At 51.0% G+C, this 26,795-nt stretch overlaps 1 protein-coding gene across 2 annotated transcripts in view; it reads left to right on the forward strand.

Annotated features, from left to right (window-relative positions):
* Positions 1-8,018: 8,018 nt before the first annotated feature.
* TSPAN14 (tetraspanin 14) overlaps positions 8,019-26,795 on the forward strand; it is a 59,042-nt gene continuing 40,265 nt past the window's right edge. The window contains exon 1 of one of the 2 annotated variants that reach the window (XM_046026828.1): positions 8,019-8,333. In XM_046026828.1, coding sequence (XP_045882784.1) covers positions 8,270-8,333 — 64 coding nt within the window. In that variant the 5' untranslated portion in view covers positions 8,019-8,269. Of the gene's footprint in view, positions 8,334-12,456; positions 12,775-26,795 lie in introns of those variants that run through there. The other variant, XM_046026829.1, reaches the window with a different exon arrangement.

Here is a 26,795-nt window from a genome sequence, read left to right on the forward strand (position 1 = left end):
TTATACAATGTCTGGTCTCAGACCACAGTGGAATTAAACTAGAAATCAATAACACAAAAATAGCTGGAAAACCCACAATACTTGGAGATTAAACAACACATTTCTAAATAACATATGGGCCAACAAAGAAATCTCAAGAGAAATATGAAAATATTTTTAGTTAAGTGAAAGTGAAAACTCAACTTATTAAAATTTGTGAGATGCAGTGAAGGCAGTGATTAGAAGAACTTTATAGCACTGAATGCATATATCTGAAAAGAAGATGTAAAATCAATTAATCTAAGCTTCTACCTTAGGAAACTAGAAAAGGAAGAGCAAATTAAATCCAAAGTAAGCAGAAGAAAAGAAAGAAATATTAGAGTAGAAATCAAGGGACTTGAAAACAGAAAATGAATAGAGAAAAATAACTAAACCAACAAGCTGATTCTTTGAAAAGATCACTAAAATTGGTAAGCCTGTAACCATCCAGACTAAGTAAAAAAAGAGAGAGGACACCAATTTCTATCATCAGAAATCAAAGGATGGACATTAATATAGTCCCTTTGGACATTAAGTGGATAATAAAGGAATACTATGAACATCTCTATACCCACAAATGTGACAACCTACACGAAATGAACAATTTCCACCTAACACATAATCTGCCAACACTCACACAAGAAGAAACAGACAATTTGAATAGGCTTATATTTATTGCAGAAACTGAGTGATCTTTAATAACCCTCCAAAACAGAAAGTATAAGTTTCAGCTGGGTTCACTGCTGAATTTCTACCAAACATTTAAAGAAGAAATCATACCGATTCACTACAATCTCTTTCAGGTGCTCGCTTCGGCAGCACATATACTACAATCTCTTTCAGAAGATAGAAGTAGAGTGAATACTGCCTAACTCATTCTACAAGGCCAGAATTCTAATACCAAAACCAGAAAATACATTACAAGAAAAATACGGTCAAATATCTTTCATAAACATAAATGTAAAAAAGTTAAAAAAAATAGCAAATTAAATCCAATAGTGTATACCAAGAATTATACATCACAAACAAGTGGGATTCATCATGGGTGTAGAAAGCAGTTCAACAAAATCAAAAATCAATTCATGTAATCCATCACGATAGGCTAAAGAAAAAAAATTACATGATCATATCAATAGATGCAGAAACATCATTTGACAAAATCCAAAATCCACTCATTATAGAAACCCTCAAAAAAAAAAAAAACCCGGGCGCCTGGGTGGCTCAGTGGGTTAAGCCGCTGCCTTCGGCTCAGGTCATGATCTCAGGGTCCTGGGATCGAGTCCCGCATCGGGCTCTCTGCTCAGCGGGGAGCCTGCTTCCCTCTCTCTCTCTCTCTGCCTGCCTCTCTGTCTACTTGTGATCTCTCTCTGTCAAATAAATAAATAAAATCTTTAAAAAAACAAAACAAAACAAAAAAAAAACCCTAGTAAATAGGAATAAAGGGGAACTTCCTCAACTTGATAAAACAAATCTATTAAAAAAAACCCCACATAGACAATCATGTCATCAGCTCTCGACTCTGTTCCACTCATCTGTATGCCTGTTTTTTAATGCCAGTACTATCCTATGTTGATTATTATAACTTTGTAATATAGCTTGAAATCAGGAAGTGTGATCCTCTAGCTTTGTTCTTTTTCCTCAGGATTTCTTTGGTTATTCGGGGTCTTTTGTGGTTCCATACAAATTTTAGGGTAGTTTTATCTATATCTGTAAAAAATGCCATTGGAGTTTTGATAAGGATTGCACTGAACCTGTAGATTGTTTTGTGTAGCATGGACATTTTCACAATATTAATTCATGGGATATCTTTCCATGCATTTTTGTCTTTGAGCTCTTATTATTGTCTTACAGTTTTTGGTGTAGAGAGATTTTGCCTCCTTGATTAAATTTATTCCTAAATATTTTATCGTTTCTTGATGCTACTGTAAATGGGATTGCTTTCTTTTTTCTATTATCATCCTTTTATTTCTGAAAAGTTCATAATAATGGTCCTTCTCTTATTTATGATTTTAATAATCTGAGTTTTTTTTCCTTTTCTGCATGATATTGCATCCTGTGACATTACTGAATTTATTTATTAGTCCTAGAAGTTTTTGGTGGAGTCTTTATGGTTTCTTATACCATGTAATCTGAAGAGATAATTTTACTTCTTCTTTCCTGATCTGGATGCCTTACTTATTTTTCTTGCCTAATTTCTATGGCTAGGACTTCCAGGACTAAGCTGAATAGAAATGGTAAGAGTGGGTGAGTCTTGTCTTCTTCTTGATCTTAGAGGAAAGGGCTTTAACTTTATACCATTGAGTATGATGTTAGTGGCAAGCTTGTCATATATGGCCTTTATTATGGTGAGGAATGGTCCTTCTATACCTAATTGGTTGAGAGTTTTCATCATGAAATGACGTTGAATTTTGACAAATGCTAAACATACTTCTTTCCATTAGTACAAAGGGAGCCCCTGGCTGGCTCAGTCAGAGGAGCATGGAACTCTTGATCTTGGGGTTGTGAGCTCAAGCCCCACCTTGGGTACAGAGATTACTTAAATACATAAAACGTTAAAAAAAAAAAAAAGATATAACCTGAAAGAGGAGCAGCACATCAATTTTACTTACATCCCATTGGTCAGGCAGGACTCAGGCCTGCACTTAACTGCAAGGGTGGTTGGGAAATGTAGTTTTTCTCAAGGATGGCTCTATATCTGTTTAACACTGGTGACTCTACCCTTAAAAAAAAAGAAAACAGAAGGGATTTGCGGGTTCAACCAGCAGTGTCTGCTGTAACTATTAATGGGATAAGACTTGAAAAACTGGTAACAGGGATGCCTGGGTGGCTCAGTCAGTTAAGCGTTTGCCTTCAGCTCAGGTCATGATCCCAGCTTCCTGGGATCGAGTCCCACATTGGGCTCCCTGCTTGGCAGAGGAGCCTGCTACTCTGTCTGCCTGTGCGTGCGTTCTCTCTCTCTCTGACAAATAAATAAATAAAATCTTTAAAAAAACCCAAAACTGGTAACAGTATTTGTCTCTAGGAACAGGGTACTGGTGGCTAGGAATACAGGTGGGAGGAAAATGTCCCTTTTAAACTCTCATTTGTTCCATGTGAATGCATTGACTAATTCAACATTTTTAACAATGTACTGAAAAATTTTTGCAAAGTACTGAAAAAGCACATAGTACCCTACGTGCTTAGTAAACCTCAGCAGCTGGTTCACCAACCAGAAGTTTCTGTGCCCTTGCCCTTACCCCCTCAGAGAGGGTTATAGGTGCGGTGTGAAAGTCAGGCCACAGCAAACTGTACAAAATTTGTATGGTTTGAGGAGTCGGGGAAGCCCCATTGGCCTGCATGGGCAGAGGCCTGAAGAGAAATGCAAATTCAGATAAACATGTGGGACAGCTGCTTTTCTGGAGCCAGTAGACCTAGTTGGCACCCAGCCTTCCTTGTACCCTTCCTGACTGTGTTAGTCTTGCTTAGGGGAGAGAAGGCCAGTTCTGCTGCCAAGCCCTTCCCCAGCACTGCTCATGCAGGGAGGGAGGAGGAGACCAGCACCCCTCGGGCTCAAGGGTTGGGAAACTGCGCCTGGAGACATGGCCAGCTCCTAGGGTAGGCAGCGCAGCTTGCCCTTTGAAGCAAGGAGCTTCTGAACCTTCTGCCAGGCAGAGGTCTCAGCTGCCTTTATCTGGCTCTCATCTCCTCCTCAGGCTTCTCGACACAAGAGAACCATAGAACCAACTTCAGGGCTGCATGGGGTGAGGGCTGGAGGCGCCACCAGCAGCGAACCCTTCAACTCAGTCCACGGCCCAGCTCCTCCCACTGGTCTCAGCTGGGACAGGTGGTACAGCACAGGACAGACACCCTCCCATCACCCAACGTACAGACAGTACAGGTCCTGCTCCCTCGACTGACTCCCAGCATCCCATGGGTCTCCCCACAGCTGTTCTTTAATGCCCAAGGGGCTCCGTGCACAAAGAGAAACACATCTAGCTCTTGTCTAATGTGCACATCTTGTCTAATGTGCAATGGAGGAAAATGGAAAGAGCATTTCTTTTACATATTCCCATTTGGGCATACCTCAGAGATACTGCAGGTTTGGTTCTAGACTGCCACAGTAAAGCGAATATCACAATAAAGCAAGTCAAGTGAATTTTTTGGTTTCCTGGTGCATATAAAATTATGTTTACACTATGGTTTATTACTTATGTCTATGAAGGGTGCTACAGCATTATGTCTAAACAAACCAGTGTACATACCTTAATCAAAAAATACTTTATTGCTGGGGAGCCTGGGTGACTCAGTGGGTTGAGCCTCTGCCTTCGGCTCAGGTCGTGATCTCAGGGTCCTGGGATCGAACCCCCGCATCGGGCTCTCTGCTCGGCAGGGAGCCTACTTCCCTCTCTCTGCCTGCCTCTGCCTACTTGTGATCTCTGTCAAATAAATAAATAAAATATTTTTTAAAAATTCTTTATTGCTAAAGAACATGAACCAACATTTGAGCTTTCAGTGAGTTGTAATCTTTTGGCTGGTGGAGGGTTTTGCCTCCGTGTTTATGGCTGAGACTGATCAGGGTGGGGCAGCTGTGGCACCTTCTTAGAACAGGATGACAATGAAGTTTGTTACACTGATTGACTCTTCCTTTCACCTGAGCACTTGGAGGCCATTGGAGGGTTATTAATGGGCCCAATTTCTTTCTTTCTTTTTAAAAAAATATTTTATTTATTTATTTGACAGAGAGAGACATAGCAAGAGAGGAAATACAAGCAGAGGGAGTGGGAGAGGGAGAAGCAGACTTCTCGAGGCGCAGGGAGCCTTATGCAGAGCTCGATCCCAGGCCCCTGGGATCATGACCTGAGCTAAAGGCAGATGCTTAACGACTGAGCCACCCAGGCGCCCCTGGCCTAATTTCAAGGTGGTTGCATCAGGGAGAGTGAGGAGAGGGAGAGAGACAGGAGAATGGCCAATGAGTGGAGTAGTTTAGGATGCACACAACATTTATCAACTGAATGTTCTGTCTTATATGGGAGTGTTTCATAGCGCCCAAAACGATGACAATAGTACCATCAAAGATCACCAATCACAGATCAGCCTAACAATCACACTAATAATGAAAAACTCTGAAATATCATAAGAATTACCAAATGTAACACAGAGGGCACAAATGCCCTTGGAAAAATGGCCCCAAGAGATTTTGCTCTTTGCAGGGTGGTAACAAAGCTTCCATTTGTAGAAAATGGAGTAAATGCAAAGCCTCACAAAGCAAAACACAAGATGAGGTATGCCTATACTGTTTCTACAACTAACAAATTGAATTTTTATAATTTTAACAAAGTAGATTTCCCCGAAAACTTAAACATTACATGTAATCAATTATGTTCTTCCTAATTCTAATGATTCAGTCTCATAAATATTTTAACCGCCTTTAAATATCGACTAGTAAGAATACAGTCATCACAAAACCGGATCTGCATACTCATACTAAGACTGGTTACAAAATGTGAATGCATGCATCTAAATTTATTATCTGTAGTCAGCAACCCTAAAAGCAGACAGGGTAGGCATGTGCCCATATGCCACACATCACTGCCCTTTCTTGGGGAATCTCAGCGAGCTGGCATGTTATACCCCCCGTGGGAGGCCCCTCACCAGATCCCCGTGTCACAAACCGTCCACCTTGGACACAGTGACTGGACCTGGGGTGAATCGTAGGCTCTAAATCAGGACCTTATGGGTTGGCCAGGCACCTACAAGACTGGCACAAAAGTTCTGCCCAAGAAAGGATGTGGGTGCTGACAGCTGACTGAAGCAACCAGCAACTCACTTGGGGAAACTGCATGTGCCTCTCAGAGAAAGGAAGGGGGCAAAAGCCAAAGACAGAGAAGGCAGTGGGCAGAAGCCAGGCAGAAGCCCTGGGCAAGCTGGGGACCAGCTGGCCAGCAGCAGCTTGAGCAGCAGAAACAAAGCAAGACATCAGGATCTGAGTTGGAGTGATGCTCTGGGAGCCAGTGATGTGGAGACCTATTCTGAAGAGCCTGACTAAGGGACTAGCCTGAGGGGTTTTCTACTTCCTGCATCTTCACACAGTCAAAGGGAATGGACAGAAGGAGTTCTGAGCTGAGGGGATGACATGTGTGGAGGTCAGGCACGTCGGAAACAGAAGTGGATCCAGCGACCTGTGGGCAGGAAGTGGGGGGAAGCGGGATCGGGTATATAGTATGGAGGGGGTGAACTGTGAGGTCATTCCAAGGGAAGCCTCAACTGACCCGGTGGGGAGACAGGGGCTGGGGTCACTCTTCAGTTGTTCAGAAGTGAGGAAAGGGGGCTTTGGTGAACATTGGGCCCTAGAGCCCGAGGGGAGGCGGCTTCATTCTGCCAGGGGCAGTTCCCTCCTGAGCAATCAGATTCTAACACCTGATCCCGAAGGCTGGTGTGTGCGGTCACCACCACACTGGAGATGGCAGGCCGGGTCAGCGAGTGTGAGGGCGGCCTGTGGTCAGAGATGTGGTCACAGTGACCAGACCCGGTCAGTCTCTGTAGAACATTCAGTGAAAAGAACTTCTAATGATTTAGGGGAGAGAGCTGACGGGATCAGATTGTCATTCTAGACAGTCTAGGGGCGGCAGCTCAGGAGAGAGAGCAAGACTGGCAATAAATGTGAAGTATGGCCACTGCACAGAAGACGTGGAAAGACACAGGAGTGGCTGAGACCTCACAGAGCCTGTAGAGGTGAGGGGACAGGGGGAAAGGGCTCAGTGCAGTCTGGGAAGACCAGCAACACTTATGGGGCTATCAGGAGACTCTAAGGAGTTGGGTGTACAATATGCGGTTTTTCCTGGGTAGGTAAATAGGAGAGCCAAGAGAACAAAACCTCCAGGAAGGAAGGCGGCATCCCCGTTGTCAAACAAGGACTGAGAAGCCCTCCTGGCCAGGTCTAACATACACACCCAGCCGTGGCTGGACAATCTTGTTTCAGCCAACTGCCCCTAGATGGCAGTGTGCGCACATGGCAGGAACTGCCCAGCAAAACTCCCCAGGGACAGCAAGGCTGTCCACCTATGCTCAGTTCTGCTTCAGGGGGTATGAAGGGGTACCTCTCTCTCCCCTTTCTGGGATTGGGGGGAAGGGTCCTATCAGGATTACTCCTGGCTGGGCCTGAGCATAGGGGTCCCAGGGATGCAACAGCCCCCAAAGCCCTGAGTTCATGACTCCTGGGGGGCACAGTCTTGGGTAGAAGGTTGGACATAAAGCTGATGGTTCTGGTTCTACTCTTAGGGCTGCGTGACTCCCTGGGACTACTTCCCACGTTTGTTTTATAAATGCATGGCTTTGTGAAGGTCAGTTCACATGAGATTATTCCCGAAGGAACACTTTTTATACCGTCAGGTGACTTTCACTTTCTGTGTGCGTCCCTTATTTCCAAACTTCCAGGGACAGAGCTGGGGGCTGAACGCAGGCAGTCTCATGGGTCTGTGTCTTAACCTCTCTGATCTGTTCCCTCCCTCTCACGTCTCATCTGGCCACATCTGGGGGCTTCCTCTTGGCAAAACCACCTTTTCTCATTTGAAGTGATTAAGGTATGGGTGACTCACAGGCGGGCAGGGCTGGAAGGGCACAGGGAGGTCACCTCCTGGACAAGCTTCTCATTTAGATCCCAGGTCTACCCTGTAGGTCTGCTCCGGAGTTCTCCTTACTGAGGAAGCTGTCCTCAGAGCCAGCTTCTGGTCTCAAGACGGCTGCTCCAGCTCTGCTTCCCACATGCATTCCAGACAGGCAGAGGAGCAAAAAGAACAGAGCAGAAGCACCTGTGTTAGGAAAGCAAAACTTTCCCAGAAATCCCCACAGCCACCTGCTGATGTCTCCTTGGCCAAGTCAGGTCACATGGCAAGTCTTAGCTCCAAGGGAGGCTGGGAAATGTAATTCTGAGGAATTGGAATTTGCCTGGGACTGCGAGATATGAAGGGAAAAAGACCAAGGCGGAATTCTGATGAACACAGACTTGGAGAAGATCAGGAAGAGATAGAGGACAGGTACCAAAGAGACTGAAAGAGCCGCCGGGGAGGTAGAGGCAGAGCCAGAAGCATGGTGTACCAGTCAAGGGCGACGAACGTTTCAGGAAGGAAGGAGTGATCCCCAGTTCCCAGTACTGCACTGTGGAGCTCTCACTGGCCTCACCCTGCTTACCTTTAGACTTCAACACCAAGCCCTGCTTCTGCTCAAGCTGCTTCCTCCCTCTTCTCCGCCGGCAACCGGTCCACAGAGTTTCAGCATGGAGCCCAGGAAGAGCAAAGGCAGCACGGGCACCAAAACTGGAACTCGACCAAGGCAGAGGGGTAAGGAGGACGTCAGGGGACAATTAAGACCAAGCTCTGCCATTTAACATTTTATTTACAGGTTCAGGAACAGGAGAAGAAACTCTCAGCTTCTTTTTCTTCCTTCCTGCCCTGGTTTTTGTTCCCACAGTCCATACCTCAGGCTCGTAGTCTGCACTATATAATTCAGCTATGTTCTTGGTAATTACAGTTCCAGGGGCTGGCCTGGAAACCAAGTCCCGGGTTATAATACAGCCAGCACTTTTAGGAACTGGGGCTGTCGGTCTCTTGATTCTTTTTATTTTTTTAAACCAGGAAAATAAAATGGGCCTGCTCTCCTTTGAGTATCCCTGAGGCTCCGAAGCCATACAGATTGCTATAAAATGGGTCAGGTAAAGCCTGGTGGGTCTCATATGGCAGCTGGAAATGGCATAAGTAACTGTCAGGTGAGGCCTGGTGGGGGCTGGAGGAGGCCATGGGGGCTCTGTGGGCATTTCCTTCACCCTCTTTTTTTTTTTTTTTTTTAAGATTTTATTTATTTATTTGCTAGAGAGAGGGGGCACACATGAGAGAGTGAACGAGAGCACAAGCAGAGGGAGCGGCAGGCAGAGGGAGAAGCAGGCTCCCTGCTGAGCAAGGAGCTTGATGCGGGACTCGATCCCAGGACCCCAGGATCATGACCTGAACTAAAGGCAGCCTCTTAACCACCTGAGCCACCCAGGCGTCCCTTCTTCACCCTCTTCCTCTCCTGCCGCAGCATGGCCAACTTGTCCACAAGGGGGCGGTCTCTTAGAGGCTGCTGAGGCTGGCAGGAGCTCCACCTCTAGTCCATGGTGCTTCATGGTGGCTTCACTCTCTCCTTCCTCCTGGCTCTAAGCTCAGGACCTACTTCACATCTAGAATTCAGCAGATATCATCAGGTGTGAATGACTGCCTTTCCAAGGCCGACTTCACTGGAAACATCTCTGCCTCCATACCCCCCTCAGTAATGGTGGAGGAGTTCCTCATCAGAGGTGTCCTCTCCATTGGGGCCCATGCCCGTCTCCCTTTTTTCAGAGTCCTCACTCCTGCCTTCCATCCTGGATCATCCCTATCACCCCATAAACTTGCTCTAGTAACTTCCTTATTTCAACAAACCCCTCAGGATTCTAACAAGAGTTGAAGCTAGATATGGCTACTGGCATCAGAAAACAGAGGATTAAACAAGACAGAAATTTCTTTCTTTCCTAGAAAAAGTCAAGAGGTAGGTATCCCAGAGCCGGTGTGGTGGCTCCCTGAACATTAGGAACCCAGATGTAGTCTCACCGGTGGCACTAACATCCTCCACATACGCCGTCCACTTCGAGGTCTAATATGTTCCTTGAGCTCAGGCCACACATTCATGTTCTCCAGTGAGCGGGGAAGAGCAACAGATGCGGAGAGAGCACCACAGCCTTTACAGCTAGTTCTCAGACGCTGCTCGTGGACGCCTCCCCTTACTGCAGGATGGCCGGAACTAAGTCATATGACCACACCTAGCCGCAAGGGAGTCTGACAACTTGCTTTTACTCTGGGGAGCCATGTAGCCAGGGGGAGAATGGCTATTAGGGTCATCTAGCGATCTGTACCAAAGTCTCCTGTGAGTCCACATCCGTTTCGAGACCCCTCCCAGTTTTCTTGTTCCGTGTTAGACAAGCTGGCCAAACACGATAGCTCCACCATGGTCTGGCTCCCCGTCCCACTTCTCCAGGAACGCTATCCTTTTCACAGTCACCAATGTCCTTCATGTTGCCAGAGTCCACGGATCGCTCCCTGTCTTCATCTTGTCTGAGCTCTAGTAGCATCTAACACAGCTGACCATTCTGTTCTAGAAAGTCTTTCCTTTCTCCGTCTCTGGAATATAGCAGCCTCTGGTTCTCCTCTTGCTTCCTCAGCCTTTCTTGCTCAGTCTTCTTTCTTGTTGTGGCTCCTTTGGCTCCTCGGGATTCCTCTTGAACCCTCTCTTCTGCAACTACCGGCTCACCCAAGTAACTTCCTCAGCCTTCCACAGCCTTTATCATCTGTAAGATGATGCCTCCCAGAGCCCCACCCCCAGCCCAGGCCTCCCTTCTGAGCTCCCAGTCTCAACAACTGAACTGGGTCCCTGATGGGCATCTCAAAATCAACATGGCTAAAGCAGAATTCTTGATGCTTCTCCCTGAGCTCTACTCCCTTTCTTCTAGGTTACCTTATCCAATCAATGAGGCCCTGTCCACCAGCTTCCTCCAGCCACAAATTTGAAAGTTATCCCTTTCCTCCTGTGACATCAATCCTACCAATATGTCCTGTTGAGTTCATGTCCAAAATAGCTTCTCTCAACTACTCATCTTACTGTGGCCACAATTTGGTCCAGACCAACATTATCTTTGGCCTGGGCTGTAACAACAGTCTAATTGTCCTTTTGCTTTTCTTTCTGCCTGCCACCCACCCAGTGTATTTTTTTTTAAGATTTTGTTTATTTATTTGACAGAGATCACAAGTAGGCAGAGAGAGGCAGGCAGAGAGAGAGGGGGAGAAGAACGCTCCCTGCTAAGCAGAGACTCCGATGTGGGGCTCAATCTCAGGACCCTGAGATCATGACCTGAGCTGAAGGCAGAGGCTTTACCCCACTGAGCCACCCAGGCGCCCCCACCCGGTGTATTCTTCATGCAGCGGTCAATCAGAACATGTCAGTCTTCCGCATAAAACCCTTCAATGGTTTAATAAAAAGCCTCCATCCCCAAACAATCTCGCATGCCCTGCCCACCTCCCCACTTCATCCTGATCCTCCTTCACAGGCTTGCTCTACAAGCTGCACTATTTTCTGGCAGCTCCTTCTCATGCCCGAAGCTTACCTTTTTCAGGGCCTCAGCACATATTGCTCTCAACCTGGAACAGGTGTCTGCCTGGCTGTCCCCCACGCTGTCTCCTCATCCATTTGACTTCAGCGTCTCCTTCTCAAAAACACTCTCCCTGCCAGCTCCATGGAAAGTGGCTCCTATTCTCTATCCCAGCCCCTTGTTTTTGTTCCAGCATTTATCTCAACTTGTAATTGTCTTCCCCACTAAAAGTAAGCTTTATGGAACAAGAGGCTTCAGCAGTCTTGTTTACTGTTGTATCCTCAGCATCCTATAGGACCTGGCACAGATGAGGCACTCGATCAAGAACTCAGTTATCTGCTTAAGGGTGACTGAATGGACAGGGATCCTTTGATCCCCTGCGCTCCTGAAGGGAGGTCCTGGAGCTGCCTGGGATGTCACAAGCAGGCTGCCTCCCCGTTAATAAAAACAATGGGGAATGGACTGAACAGTCTGCATTGCAAGATCTCCTCCTTGCATAGGACTCCACCTGTTGGTTGCTTGTACTAGAACATGCCACTTTCCTGTGGCCCAACCAGCTCTTTTCACCCTGGAAGAGTTTTAGAGTCAGTGTGACTGTGTCTCATTTCAGAGGTGGGAGGAGACCACTGAGGTCAGCCTTTCCAATGCCAGTACCTAGCCAGCTGCCTGACCACCCCTGTGCAAGCTAGCTATACTTGGAGTCTCCCTCGTTCCTCAAGAGTGCTTACAGCCATCTCCCCAGGACAGATCTTAGGAATAAATCTCAGCAGGCAGTCCAAAGAAAGGTTGGTATTTTTAGCACCAAGCCAAGAAGGAGCACACTTCTTTGCCTATTGTGCAAAGAAGTGCAAAATATTAACTTACTGCCCTTCTCTTGAAGCATCCCCTCTCCCCCGCCAGGCCAGGCAGAAGCACCTATTTTCTCTCTGTCTTTTTATTAAGTAAGCTCTATGCACAACGGGGGATTTAACTGAAGACCCCCCAAGATCAAAAGTCGCTTGCTCTACCAACTGAGCCAGTCAGGGGCCCCGCCTCCTATTTTCAATACGGCCATTTTTCTAATCCTCAGCTCACCCCTACCCGTCACCCCCGTACCCCTTGAAATGTGGCCTCCCCTAGGCCCCCACAACTCGGGTTTCTTGCAAGCTCGGGGGGACCAGCCGAGTAGTCCGCAAAGCAGTCGGGACCCGGGCGGTGGCACACCTTTGTCGAGCGCTCCCCGAGGCCCCAAAGCGAGACAAAGGGGCGGACTGACGACCAGGCCCCACCGCCGCTTCGGCGGCAGCGCGGGCGGAAAAGCCGGACGGCTTGGGGGAGGGGCGAACCGGAGGCGGGAGGGGCGGGCCCAGGGCGTGGCCTTCCGGGGGCGGGGCGGGGGCGGGGCCCAAGGCGCGCGGGGAGGCACTGTACCGCGCAGGGAAGCGGCGCTTTTTCCTCCGCTGACCCTGGCCCCGCCCCTCTGTGCCCCGCCCCCATCTCTCGGACGGCCCGAGTCGCGCCCTCCCACCCCGCGCCTCCGAACTTGCTCTAACTTCCTCGGCGGAGCCGGGCCGAGCCGCCGCCGTCGCCGCCGCCGCCGCCGCCGCCGCCGCCGCCGCCGCCGCAGCCGGCGCAGCCGCGCCAGGGTGAGTGGAGCGCGAAGCCCCCGCTGGAGCGTCGGGCCCTACCCCCTCATTGTCTGAGGCAGACCCCCCCTCCCGCCGAGCGCCCTCTGGGGACTAGGACTGCTCCCCAGGTTCGGGCTCGGCCCCTCCGGCTTCCTCGCCTCTGCCCCGTAGGCGGCCCCGCGGGCGGCGCTTGCTTTGTCTGACCAGATCGCTCGCGAGGGGCTGGAGGCCTTGGCCGGGACCCCGCTGAGCCGAACTCCGGTGCCGGGCGGAGTGGGAACCGCGGCGGGCGACCAGCCTGGCTCTGGGGGTTCTATCGCCCGCGTCCTGCCCGCGTCCGCGGGCGGGTGCGTGCCGGGTCCGCGCGGGGTGGGAGAGCTCGGGGAGAGAAGGGCCGGACCGCCGCCGCCACAGCCTGTAGGGGCTCTGCACCCTGTCCCCGACAGCGAACCCAGGGAGGGGCACTCCTTTCGGCTCGGCCAGGGACCCTCGGCTCCCCCAGAGCTCCGGCCAGGGATAGAGGGTGCTGCAGATCTGGGAGGACCGTCCCCTCCCCCGCCCTGGGGTGGGTGTGCACCGAGTGGTTCACTCCGGCGATGCCCTGCACGGATTTGGGGCGGCCCGAGTTTGAGTAGGTGGTGGGTGAGCCAGCTTCTTCGTGTTGGTGGTGTGAGGTTGTGCTGTTGTGCTTGGGAGCAAAGCCCGGCTCCTGACCTAACTAGAGCTTCGGTGGAGTTGGGTCTGTGGTTACGGAGTTGTGTGGTCTCGCGCCGTTCCTCCTCCTCCTGGGGAGGGGTGCTGGTGCGGGTGGGTAGGAAGTGTGTGTGCATGGAGGGGTGGTGGTGTCGGTAGGGTGTGTGTTTGTATGTGTATAAGGGTGATGATGCAGTGGGTAGGAAGTTTGTGTGTGTAGCGGTGGTGGTGCAAGTGGGTAGGATGTGTGTGTCCGTGTGTATGTGTGTGTGTGTGTGTATGTGTAGGGACTTCAGTCCTGGGACCTCTGGGACATGCCTGGAGTTGGTCGCCTGCTAGAAGTGGTCCCTGCCATGGGGATTCTGGGGGAAGGCGTGGGCCCTGGTACTGGCCTGGCCAATGGCTGCCAGCTGTGATGAGTGCCCCGGTTTGTGCAAACTCAGCGGCTGTCACGCCCTGCTGGTGTCTGGGGGGCTTCAAGGTGCTTTTGGGGGGTGCGTGCAAGGTGTTACATGGGAGACTCTGCTGGTGTGCTCTCTTCCAGTGGTCTGCTCTCTAGAGGTCTTCCTTCCCGGATGGGGGTTGCTTGGGCTCATAGGAGTGGGTGTAGCTGCCTGCCAAATCCTAAAAAGTAGCCTTCCTCCTACCCTTTGACCTCAAAGTAGGGGAAGTTAATGCCGGCTGAGTGCTTGGGCCACTCTTCCCTATTTGTGAAGGGAAACCTGGCGTCTGGGCTATCAGAGCACCCCCAGCACTCCTAGATCCCTTCTACTTCCAAGTAGCCCTGTGGTTGGCAGAGGCACCCTTCCTTCCAGGGATCCTCCTGGGCCCTGGCACCCTCAGAATGCATGCTCTCCAGTCTTGGTCCCATAGGCCCTTCCAGCTCCTCTCTCAGTTCTCTCCAAACTTTGTCCCAGTCTGAGGATCCCTAGGGTCTGGGAGACAGGCTGCTAGAGGGGTTTTTCCCTCCCTTCTTACTTCTTCATCCTTTGTTGTCCCACCTTCAGCTGGAGAATTTCTTGATCTCTCCATCTTTGCATTTTTGAACTGTACTGCTTGGACCATCAAATGTGACCTTCAGGTCACTTAACAAAGCACGATTGACAGTCCGTGGGATACGAGAAGGGCCAGGTGCTGTTCACAGGTGCTGTTCCAGGTTCACGACTCCTTCACTGGCCCGTAAGCCCTGTGTGATCTTGGAAACCAGGCTGGACATAGGTAGTAGGTGCTCTCTGGTGTTTTATTGATCTGGGCTTGATCTCAGCTTAAGCAGCACTATTGAGGCAAGCAGGACTCCTTGGTGGTGCTTCTGAAGGTGGCTGCCTCAAGGAAGAAAAGGTATGAAGGAGAAGGGCCTGCAAAGGGTTGGCTGCCCAGGGAAGTTCCCTTCCTTTATCAGCCTGGGAGCTGTGATAATCTCTGAGGACAGGTGAGCGCTTCCCATGTTTGAGAATGGGAGGGCAAACCTCATGCCCTGCCCTGCAGGTCATGGTGATAGTGGAGGCCAGGGAGTTCTGGAAGCCCTGGGTTCTGGAGACATTTCCTGAAGCCTCCCTTGGGTCACTGTGAGCTCAGGGATGTGATGGGTTTTCAATTTGGCTGAGTCTACAGAGTACCATTGTGCTGGTCCTGGGCAACCTGTGCTGTAGTTAAGACCTAGTGGAGGTTATGCAAAGTTTACAGCCATTCTGTGGAAGGTTTGAGAGTGCTGTAACACTATTGAGTCTTACTGTCTCTCTCTTTTTTAAAACAAGATTTTATTCATTCATTTGACAGAGAGATCATAAGTAGGCAGAGCAGCAGGCAGAGGGAGAGGGAGAAGCAGGTTCTCTGCTGAGCAGGGAGCCCGATCCTGGGCTGGATCCCAGTACCCTGGGATCATGACCTGAGCCGAAGGCAGATGTTTAACTGACTGAGCCACCCAGGTGCCCTGAGACTTACACTTTATGGACCTGTATACCAAGCACTATCCTAGAAGCTTTACCCACATTAACTCATTTAACTCTTGAACCAATATAATGTATCCATCCCATATGATGGAGGAAGACACTGTTGTAGAGAGGTCACAGAGTAACTTGCTCCAGGTCTCAATGTGAGCTACTCTCGTCATTTCTAATGTAGACAGAGCCTTTGTATGAAAGGTGTTTAGGACGCTGCACAAGGCTGGCCGGCAGTGGAGCTGGTAGGTCCTTCAGTGCAGGATCCTTTGATCCCCTGCTTCTGAAAGCGTCTCATCTGTCTGGGCATGCAGCCGGCATCCCTGACACCCTGGTGAGGCACTGCTGATGTAGTTGTTGCCTCCCTTGGGCTGGGGAATGGGAAACCCAGCACTGCCAGGCAGGGAGGCTTGGGGAGTGAGTTGTGGCCTCTATCTGTCTAGATAGATCAGGGTTTGCTGTCATAATAATCCCCAAATCTCCGAGGTTTAAAGCAGCAGCAGTTTATTTACTGCTCACACCATATCCATTGCATATGTACTTTCTGTTGTTCTCACTGTGAACCCATGCTGATTAGCTGGAACATTCCAGACCCTTGGACAGAGGGACAGAGAGTGCCGTCAGTCTCACCCTGGCTCTTAAGGCTCCTGCCCAGAAGCGGCATTTCAGTGGCCGAAGCAGCCACGTGGACCTACTGACCCCTAGAGCGTGGGGTGAGGAAGAGGACTGGGGACATCTGGTCAATAGCACTGACTCCCTCCCCTTTGCCTGCCACCGTTCCTGCTCTGTGACTTCTTCCCAAGGCCCAGGCCTGAGTGTCACGTTTCTGTGTCATGAGAAACATGGGTCATGAGTTGAAGAAACACTGTTGAGGCTAACGATGAATTGGGGTGCCGTATTTGAAGGGCAGAGGGAGGGTGAGCGAGACAGCGGGTTGGGTTGGTAATGGGTAGTCAGTCCGCAGAGGCAGCCCGCTCTCTGACCCTGGGCAAGTTACCTGAGTTCCATGGGTCTTCTTTTGCTCATTCATGCATTCATTTATGGGCCCAAGGACTCGTGGTGAGTCCCAGGCTGTGGATTCTTACTAAGCACATGTTCAGCTCCTAGCCCAGTGCTGAGGGCTGTGCACTGGGATGACGACCCCTGCTTTCTGTTGCGGGGTTCTGGTGGCCTTTAAAGAGGGATATTAATGATGGTGGAGAGGGAAATGGGCTCCTGCTCCCCCTCACTGCCCTGGCACATCAGCCCTGAAGTTCTTGGACTTCCCCATGCTTTATCCGTAGATGGCTGGTAGGAGCAGCCATCTTTTCTAGAAGCAGGAACAGTTAGAAGCGCCCCTATAGGCCTTGCCCTTCTTCTTCCATTTCGGAGACTCTGGGGCTGAGCTTGTAGGCCTGTAGGAAAGGTTAACGAGGTCACTGAAAGCTGGAAACGCATGGAGAACAAGATTGATTGAGTGTGGGGCTGGAATGGTTGTCTAGCTGTAGAGGGCGTAGATCCCCTCCATTAATTGCCATTTTCCACTTGAGCCCCCTTGAGGCATATTAAAGAGCCAGCCAAGCTATGGAACTGGCTTTTGGGCGTTGTCACCTGCTTCGTCTCTGGTGACTTCCAACAGGGCCCAGGAAACCCTAGTGGAGGTAGTGAGACCCCAGGTACTTCTGTACTGGGTAAACTTACTATGCTTATTCCTGATTCCTCCTTTTTCGGGTCCTCTCCGCTTTCCCATCTGGAATAGGGGGAGAGGTCATGGGGGTATACAGCAATGGCTTCACTCTTGGCTGGTCATCAGAGTTCCCGGGGTACTACAGAGACTAGTGCTTTGTGAATCTTCGGCCTAGGTGGATGCCAGTGTTCCTGGTTTGTCTTACCTTCCATTATTGTGGTGTCCTCTCTGAATCAATGTGGGGTATTCATTATGCCCCCACGGTCCTTTTCTACCAAAAAAGCATATTTTTTGGTTCAGAGAAGGGCAGGCGCCTGTGTTGGAACAGCACAGTCCCGGCTGGTGGTGGGAAGTGTTCGGTGCCTCTGCCGATCAAGCATGAAGACAAATGACATTGTCCAGCTTGTCGGGTAGACAGCAGGGAGGCCAGCTTTCAGGTCGTGCCCCCTTTCTAGCCCAAGGGACCTGGACAAGTCTTTGATTTTTTTTTTTTTTTTCCCACTGCCTGGACTTGATTGTTCTCATCTGTAATGAGAGAAGAATCTGCCCTTTCTGTCTCTCATGGGGTTACTGTGAAGCTCAAGTACACATTTTAGGTCCGAGGAGCAGGACCAAGTCCCGGCCTTAGGCCTGACGCTCTGGTTTGGGATTGCTGCCATCACGTTGACAGCTCTCAGCAAAGTGTTCACCAGCAGCTGATTCTGGGAACCCCACTTCCTCTACTCTTGGGCTTGGTGGGGTGGGGTGGGGCTGGGCCAGGCTCTGCCGTGCTGTGGTTTTCCTCTGGGAGGCCTGGTCAGCTGAGCTTCAGTGCTCCTGGGCAGGGTGGGGTTAAACCCTTCCCTTCTCAAGGTCCATTCTGCCTTCCTTGCTGAGCAGCCAGGGAGAAGGCTTGGAGTCCTGGTGTCCATCAGCTGGGTAACTGAAGGGACTGGCACCTCTCTCGGTGGACTCTGCCAGCCCACGCTCTATGGCCCAGAGCCATGGCAACTGGCTCTAAGGTGGCCTCTGGGATCCTGGGTGAGAGGGGAGCTCCTGGTGCTGCCTGAGACTGCGTGTTCTCTGGAATTTGGGAGAGCTGAGGCCGGGCTTTCCTGCAGGGCTAAGGTTTGGGGAGAGGCAGGCCAGGACAAGGGGCCGGGCAGGGCTTGAGCCGGAGGAGAGGTTTGATGACCTCTCTGGGTTTTCCCTGACGACGTGTACCAGCTGCTGGGACCTGTGCCAAGCTACTCTGCAGGGCCCAGAGAGCTTTTAAAAAAAAGGCTTTGAGGAATCATTCTTAGTCCTTACACCTACGAAAGAGTCCCTAGCAACTGCTGGAATTGAATGCATGTCCCCTGAAACTCATCTACATCGGGAGGTCTGAGTCCTGAGCCTGGGAGCGCTGAGGGCCACAGCATATCCGAGGACGTGTGGTCCCAAGGCCAGGTCTTGGGGTCACAGCCTTAGAGGCCCTTTGGGGTAACTGAGCAAAGCTGGGCTCATCGGAAAATGGCATTAAGGGAAAGGGCCACCTCATGTTCAGATTTGGGCTTCCTGAGGGTGACTGGGCCCCGCTCACCTGCTGCCTCGGCTCATGCCACCGGTGACTTTATGCAGCAGGAGCCTTGTGATCTCCGTCTGTGACGCCCTTGCTGTGCTCAGGGCTTTGCTCATTCTGTGCCTCCGGCAGCCCTAGGGAGAGGCTTGGTTGCCCGCTGAGTGGCCGTTGTCATGAAGAGACCTCTACCTTGTCTGGCCAGCCTGCAGATTGGCTGTCTTATGTCAGCCCTTTACCCCAGGACCAGGCAATGCTCTGTCCCCGGGCCTTGGTGGGGAGGCCAGCTCCAGCTCCAGACCAGGTGGTTCCCACATTTTGGGTCAAGGAAGACTTGGAGCTCCGTTTTGTTAAAGAAATAATTATTCGGACACTTGTTAAAGCAGTAAAGCTGACTTTCTGTAGGACTAGTGCAGTAGATAGAACTTCTACTCTGGGGTTTTGCAGTGGGGAAGAGAGATTGGGCTCCACCTCAGATACAACCTGGTAAGTGGAGATTAATAGCTGAGGAGCGGAATGTAGGGAGTTGGTGGATGGAAAAGGGTAGGGTGGTCCTTTGCTGACAGACCTCAGGATTCTGTCGAAAGCAGGCTAGGGTGATCCACTGTTACCCGAGGGTTGTTGGAAGATGAGGAGCTGGTCACACATGGAGGGCAAGGGCTTCTGGCCAAACGGACTCAGCAGGATTCTTGCTGAGACTGGACTCTGCGAGGCCGGAGGTGGAAGCCCAAGGTCAGGCCTGGCTGAGCAGAGGGCTCCAGAGAGCTTGGCTACGTCTGGTCAGGGAGAGAGACAGTCTGTCGGGGTTCCGAGGCTTACAGCAGCCTGCGTTCAGCCTGATTCTCGCGCTGTCCTGAGCTCCTCACTGTTCACGCTTGTTTCTCAGGATCCACGGTGGCTCGCCCCTTTTACAGAAACCTGTGTCCTTGTCTTTTCGGCATCTCCTGGTTTCTTATTTTTGGCCTGTTGGACTGCCCCTCAGCACCCTGGGAATAGTGTAGACCTGGGGCCTGGATTCCCTGCAGCCCCCCCACCCTCGGCTTCTGTTGCCAGATCTGTTGGGTGCCAGACCGCAGCCCCTTGATGCTGGAGGACCCTCCCTGTTTGACCCTTGTTTCTTGGCTTCTGTACCTTGTATTTCTTGTTCTCTCCATCTTGGGCAAACCAGTCCGACAACTTTGTGGATCTCCCTCCTCCTAGGGACTGGACTGCTTCATTTGTCTGAGCCTGGCCCAGGGAGGTACTGGATGGCGTGGGGTGGGGGGGGTCTCCTTCCCCTGCCGTAACTGCCTTCTGGTGGGAGTCCCCTAGTCTCCTTCCCCTGATTAAGGCCTTCCCATCCCTGCATTCAGCCAACCAGGCACGATGCTCCTTGTTTTCTCTCTGCCCCTCCTCTCTACGTGGTCAGTCCCCACTGATGACCTTGTTTGGTGTGTCTTCTCTCCTGGGGCAGCTCCTGTCTCAACAGCCAACTTTTTAGGAAGGAGGCCACCCGCTGTTGTGAGACAGAAACGTGTGTGAAGAAAATCTGCTGGTTGTGGGTTGGGGGCCTTCCTCACTCCTGAAGACTGGAGGCCAGAAGCTAGCTCTGTGCCCTCATCCTGCCTGCCACAGTCACTATCTCCTGTCTCCTAGGTGCTTTCTGTGAAATACAAATAATGGTGTAAACACAGATACATTTTAAAGAGAGATAAATGTTGACAAGGGAGTCCGGTGGTGGTGTGGTGGGGTTTTCATTCCCCAGGGAGCAAGGAGGAGGGAGTGGCTCGTACCCAGGTGCAGGAGTGGCTCAGGCCCCTCTGGGTTAGGGTAGCCTGAACTGCTGCCTTGTGGGAAAACAGATGAGGTCATGGGGCAGGTGCCAGCTGAGATGCCCCAGGATTTGATGTGTGGGAGGATCAGTGCTTACTTGGGGGTGGGGTCCTTGCCCACTCATGTAGGAAGATCGCTGGAGAGGAGCGGGTCTTGGTCTGATGGAAGGTTCGAGGATTCTGGGGAAGAGCTGCCGAGTGGTTGTGCCGGAGCACTGAGAGGGGCAGGGACTTGCTTCCCAGTAGCTGAGGTCTGAGGGCTCCAAGTCAGCCTGATTCTCCCTGTTATGAAAACTCATTTGTGCTCTTTAACTGGGGGGCTACCAGTTGAGCAGCGAGTAGTCATCAGAGAGCATCTTATGGCATAGGGGAGCCAAACATACACTCCCTCTCTTTCCAGCCTTCTTTCCCTGTGGCCTGGGCAGTCTGTGAGTTTGAGGTCATTAGGAGATCTTCACTGTGGTGGCCTGGGGATGGTGGCACTAAGTGGGGGCCTGTTTCTTCGAGGTAGGGAGAGCTCCATTCATGAACCACTCCCTGTTTTCTAGATGGTCTCACCCAAATGCTCTGGCCAGTCCCGGTTGTAACAGGCATTGTGTCATACCCCTCCGAAGCAGGAGAGGCTGGGATGGTTATTATATTGCTCCTCAGGGGGAAAATCACTTGGAGGAAATACATCAGTGCTTCTGAGTGCAGAGTGTTTATTGACATGCAGTTAGGGAGGCTTTTAAACAACATGTATGTATCCCTTTAGTAAGGAACAAATATACAGACCCATCTCACTAACTCCATTTTGTAGTTCCCATTTCCTGAAAGGTAGAGACATGGGGTTTAGTGGCTAAGGGATTGGGGTTTTTGAGCTGGGATTTCAGAGAAACTGTTTTTAGCCTGTACTTGGAGTTGGGCCAGGCCTAGAAATCTGTTGAAATAGCTTTCTTTAGCTGCTAAAATTGGGATGGGTTCATACCACTAGGATCTTGAGCCTCACCAATGGCTGGGGAGGGCCCTGAGAAGGGTCCCTGCTGGAGGCCTGGGATGCTCGAGGCTCAGCCTCCCACACACCTGCACACATGGCCTGAAGCTTGGGGGTCTTTCAGTCTCACCAGGGAGTCCCCCCCCCCCCCCCCCCCGCCCGGGTCTCCTTGTGAGATCACTTTAAGTTTCCTTTCTGCCTTTGGCAGAATCTGCTCTTGGTCTTCCTGGGAAAACTTCTATTTTGGGACCTGGGGAAGAATTGTGAGCAGGAGCTCTCTGAGTTGCTACTCTTTCTTGGTGACAGAAGCATCCCCCCCCCCCCATTTCTCCCCTGCCACCTGTTTAGGTGTTTTAGAGAGATACCAGAAGCTGCATGTGGAGAGTTACAGGTGCGATGATTTGTGTGTACACCTTTAGTCACAAACTTGAGGGATTTTATTTTATTTTATTTCATTTTTTAATTTATTTTTAAACACGAGGGTTTTTTTAAAAATATTTTATTTATTTATTTGACAGAGAGAGAGGTCACAAGTAGGCAGAGAGGCAGGCAGAGAGAGAGGGAGAAACAGGCTCCCCACTGAGCAGAGAGCCCGATGCAGGGCTCGATCCCAGGACCCTGAGATCATGACCTGAGCCGAAGGCAGAGACTTAAACCACTGAGCCACCCAGGCGCCCCTAAACACGAGGGATTTTAAATGTCAGTTTAGGTTTAACTTTTTATGAGATTGAGTGCTACCTACTGCGCAAATGAGGCACCTTAGGTTTAACTTTTTAATTAAAAAATGTATACATGGGGCGCCTGGGTGGCTCAGTGGGTTAAAGCCTCTGCCTTCGGCTCAGGTCATGATCCCAGGGTCCTGGGATCGAGCCCCGCATCGGGCTCTCTGCTCCGCGGGGAGCCTGCTTCCTCCTCTCTCTCTGCCTGCTTCTCTGCCTAGTTGTGATTTCTCTCTGTCAAATAAATAAAATATTAAAAAAAAATGTATACATGACTAAAAAAACACATAAAGATACATAGTGAAAATTAGCATTTCCATGCCTGACCCCTTCAGTTCTGTTCCCCTGAGGCCTCTACCACCAGATGCTGGGCGCCCAGTCATGCGTCTCCTCTCTGTACTCCCCTTATCCCCTTGCTAGTATACTAATTACTCTGTGCTGTACTTAGTGATTTTTACTCTAAAGCTTATCTTGGGATTGTTCCATTTCAGCTCACAGTTGAGTCCATTCTTTTTAAGAGCAACACGTTCTTCCGCTGTGTGGTAAACCGTGATTCACTTTGTCAGCCTCTATTGATGGACATCGAGGTTGCTTTCAGTACCAATTTTGTTTCTAGAAGCCAAGCTGCAGGAATGCCTTGCACATGCTCGTAGGCCTGTAATAGACGGCTGGGAGAGGAGTCCAGGCATTGAGTGCTTAACGAGAAAAGAAGCACATTGCTTTGATTACAAGGGAGAGAAGGAAAGTTTCCAAGCTTTTCTTCCGGAGGGATCTTGTATTTATTTCTGCAGGCGGAGCCCCGAGCTGGAGGGAGAACACTGGGGGCCGGGGGGGGGGGGGTGGCGCTGGTGGCCTGGTTCCCACCGCAGTCTTGTTTTGGTTCAGCTCAGGTTAGCTTGTCTCCGCAAAGCACCTGTTGCTTGCAGCTCTTGACTGCCCTGTGTGTACCCAAAAGTGTGATGTAAGAGAAGGTGACCTGAGCCAGATGAGGGCTCGGGAGGGAGGAGAGGCTTTGCAAATGGAAGTTTGAGGAGGCCCAGGAGCGTGCATGACTTGGGCAGGGGTGTGACCCAGGAATCTTGGCTGAGAAACCAGCAGGGCCTGGGCATCCACTTTCTTCTTCAGTTTTGGGGGTTGGTGTGGAGTTTAGGCCTCCTGTCCTGGCCTCCTTGGACCTTTTGTTGCTCTAGGATCCCCCGTCTCCAACCTGCTCTTTAGCCCCAGCTGCTTTAGGCCACTTTGGGTGTGACTTGCCACCCTCTGATTTTTTTTTTTTTTTTAAGATTTTATTCATTTATTTGACAGACAGAGATCACAAGTAGGCAGAGAGGCAGGCAGAGAGAGAGGAAGGAAAGCAGGCTCCCCGCTACGCAGGGAGCCCGATATGGGGCTCGATCCCAGGACCCCGGGATCATGACCTGAGCTGAAGGCAGAGGCTTTAACCCACTGAGCCACCCAGGTGCCCCGCCACCCTCTGATTTTAAAAGCCTGGGTGGAAGGCACCTGGTGTAAATCATAGATGGGTTTTCTCAGGCCACTTCCTTTCAGAGTAGAAGCTGGGGGTTGAGGGCAGCTGAGATTTTCCTCTTGGGTTGGGCTGGGGTTAGGGAGGGAGGAATGTGAGAGAGGGTGCCTGTGGGAGCCATCTCCTGGCATCCTCCTGGGACTTCTGGGAGCCCTCTATCTGTTTCTCCATCCCCGTGGTCACTGTGTGCCTCGTAAGTGACCACAGTCTTTCCCTCTGTGGCTCTGGCTGCCCCTTGCCTGGGCAGGGCCAGAAGCAGGGGGATTTTTAGGGCTGGCTGGCAGATGAAAGGGGGCTGACAGGACCCTGAACTGGTGGGTTTGATGCCTGTGCCCCTGCCCCATGCCCCTGCCATCACTTACTGCCCCTGTGAGAAGTCCAGAGCTTCCCATGCCCACAGCTCCGTTGTGTGGGCCTTGGGGCCAGGGCAGCACAGAGGTTCCTATTGTGGCCGGGTAGCAGCTAGGGCTGACCTGTAGGGCTGAGGAGGTGGGGCCTGGGGACTGACAGTGGAGCTATTCACAGGCTCTGCCCTGGTTTCCTGCTGCCTCCCATTGTGTGGATTTTTGAGCAGGGAGGGGGGAAGAGGGGAGGGGGCCCCCAGTGCTGCTATTGTTGGTGGCCCCAGGAGCCCATTATGCTTCTAGAAGTCTTTTGAGAGACCAGTCTTAGCCACTCCAGGGCCCTCTTGTGTTTCCTGATGTTGGGTGAGCTGTCCAGTCTGGACTCTGCCCTCTCCCAGTGCGCCCCCCCCCCCACCTTCTTGGAGATCTAGGTGGGCCCTGCTTTTTGTGGTTACCTCCATCAGGATCTCCCTTCTGCCCCTCTCAAGTCTCTATGCTGTGCTTGGAACCGCCCCTCCACTCCACCCCCCCCATTCCCCCAAGAATTTAGAGCATCGGGCAAGGAGTGGGAATGCATGGTGCCTGTCCTCTCAGCCACCTGCCTGCCGCCTCTGTGTTGCCTGAGCTCTCCTGGGCCAGCTATGCCCTTGGGTGGCGGCCAGATGTGTGCCTGGGATACTGTTAGCCTTGCAGGCTCCACTTCCCTTTGTACCTCAGTGCTCAGCCCAGTGTCCCCTGTTCCTGCCTGGAGTGCTCAGCTACAGAGCGGCCTGCTTGCTGAGGGGGCTGGCCTGTAGCCGCCATGCTGCCTGAAACCCCAGCCATTTTCCTTTGTTCTGCCGCGTCCAGACTCTTGAATTTCAGGCGGGCAGCAGCCTGGGCTGACAGCAGGCAGCAGGCAGCGGGTGCAGAGCACCAGTGGAAGCCCTTAGGACATGAATCTTCCCACTGAGCCAGTCCCCCGGCTGCTCTCCATTCTCCCAGCTATCTCCCCATCTCCCCAGGGTTGCTGAGATCTCTCTTTGATTAGAGACGGTCACCCCCTCTTACTGGATCAGAATCCTGGTGACTTGTGCAGTGGGGACCTGGAGAGGTCCCACCTGTTTGTGGCGGTGGAGGAGGTGAGAGAGAAGGGAGGGAGAGAGGACACACAGCACCATGGGAGCTCTAGCCTCTAGGTCTTTGGCAGACAAAGCTGCTCCCAGGCACCAGGTGTGGTCTTCCTTTACCTGCTGGCCCTCCTGCGTGAAGACCGTGGAGGATCTCTTGGCATGTAGTGGCAGGGGTGGCTGAGAAGGTTTCTTTTTATTTTGATCTCTGTATGGTTGTGGGAATTTTTCTCCCAGCTGAGGGGACCCATCCCCTGCCCTTGTGTCTCACCTCCCCCGGTTTTTGGTGGGCGTAATGAGCTTCCTCTTGGGGGACCGATTTCACCCATGGGGTGGAGTTGCCGGCAGAGCTGAGCGCTACACTTGGGTACCTCTTTCTGAAGTTGAGCCTGCCCCAAACCAGAAGTCTCTTGCTTTGCTTTCTAAACCGCAGCCAGAATCTGTAATAGTCACCTGCCTTTGAAATAGAGTTGTTTTGCATGAGGACTAGTAACTTTCACTATTTTTTGTGTTTAGCATTTTATGTTACCCATCCAAAACCCATCCATCTTTGAGATCAGCTTGGCTCACTGTAGGGGAGGAAAAATAATTTTCCGGGGGCACCTGGATGGCTCAGTGGGTTAAAGCCTCTGCCTTCGGCTCAGGTCATGATCCTGGGGTCCTGGGATCGAGCCCTGCGTCGGGCTCTCTGCTCCATGGGGAGCCTGCTTCCTCCTCTCTCTCTGCCTGCCTCTCTGCCTAGTTGTGATTTCTCTCTGTCAAATAAATAAAATATAAAAAAAAAAATTTCCCTCTGCCTTACTGGGTTCTTCACTGAGAGCTCCTGTAATAAAAGGCAGATTAACAGGAGGAAAACAAACAGAAGTTTAGTAACGGTACACCTGCATACATGAGACGGATCCAGGAGAACTTGAGGAACTGCCTGAAGTGGCCTAACCCATCACCTTAAATGCGTGCTTCGGCTGGAAGGGAAGACCAGGAAGCGGGATAAGGTTGTTAGTGCAGATTTAAGTTGGGCTCTGGCTCCCTTGATAAGAGTTTCTTATGATTTGGTGTCATCCTAGTCTTCCTGGTACTGAGAGGAGACAGCCTTACCAGTGGAGACTCCCCTTGTCCATGTAAATTTCCCTTCAGTAACTTCTCCTTGGTTCTCAGAACTTCTCCCCTGCCTGCTGTCTTTAAAAAATAACTAGATCGAGGTAATCTTTATGCCAGAGAGGTAGATTTTGGGGTGGCAGATCCCGCTCCCTTCCTTATTAGCCAGGTCTCACGAATTAGGAAGTGAGTCCCAGCCCTGGACGGGGTTGTACTTTGGAGTGGCGTCATTTCAGCAAATGCATAAGACAGAGCAAAAAGCTAAGTTTACTTTTAAATGCATTGAAACACAGGTGCTGCTTTTAGGTAGTTGGACCCAGACGGGGCTGGGAAGGGTCATGGTTGCTCTGGAAGTGGGGGTGGAAGGCTGGGGTTGAGTCCCAGTTCCACCACCGGCTCTTTCCTGGGGACCTTGGCAATTCATTTCCATAGGCACCCACCTCTGGAAAATGGAAGGCGTGCAAAGATGAACTTCAGGAACATTTTAACTCTGACTCTGAGCTCTTTGACTCTAATGGTTGGTCACTACCTTGAATGCCCTTTTGCTAACTCAGGATCTTTTGGGGGAGGAAATGTTATTAGATGGGATTGGCAGAAGGCATTTCTTCCTTAGGTTCTCGAGAGGTGGTG

This window comes from Meles meles, chromosome 13, assembly GCF_922984935.1.
Source record: "Meles meles chromosome 13, mMelMel3.1 paternal haplotype, whole genome shotgun sequence".
NCBI classification, from domain to species: Eukaryota; Metazoa; Chordata; class Mammalia; order Carnivora; family Mustelidae; genus Meles; species Meles meles.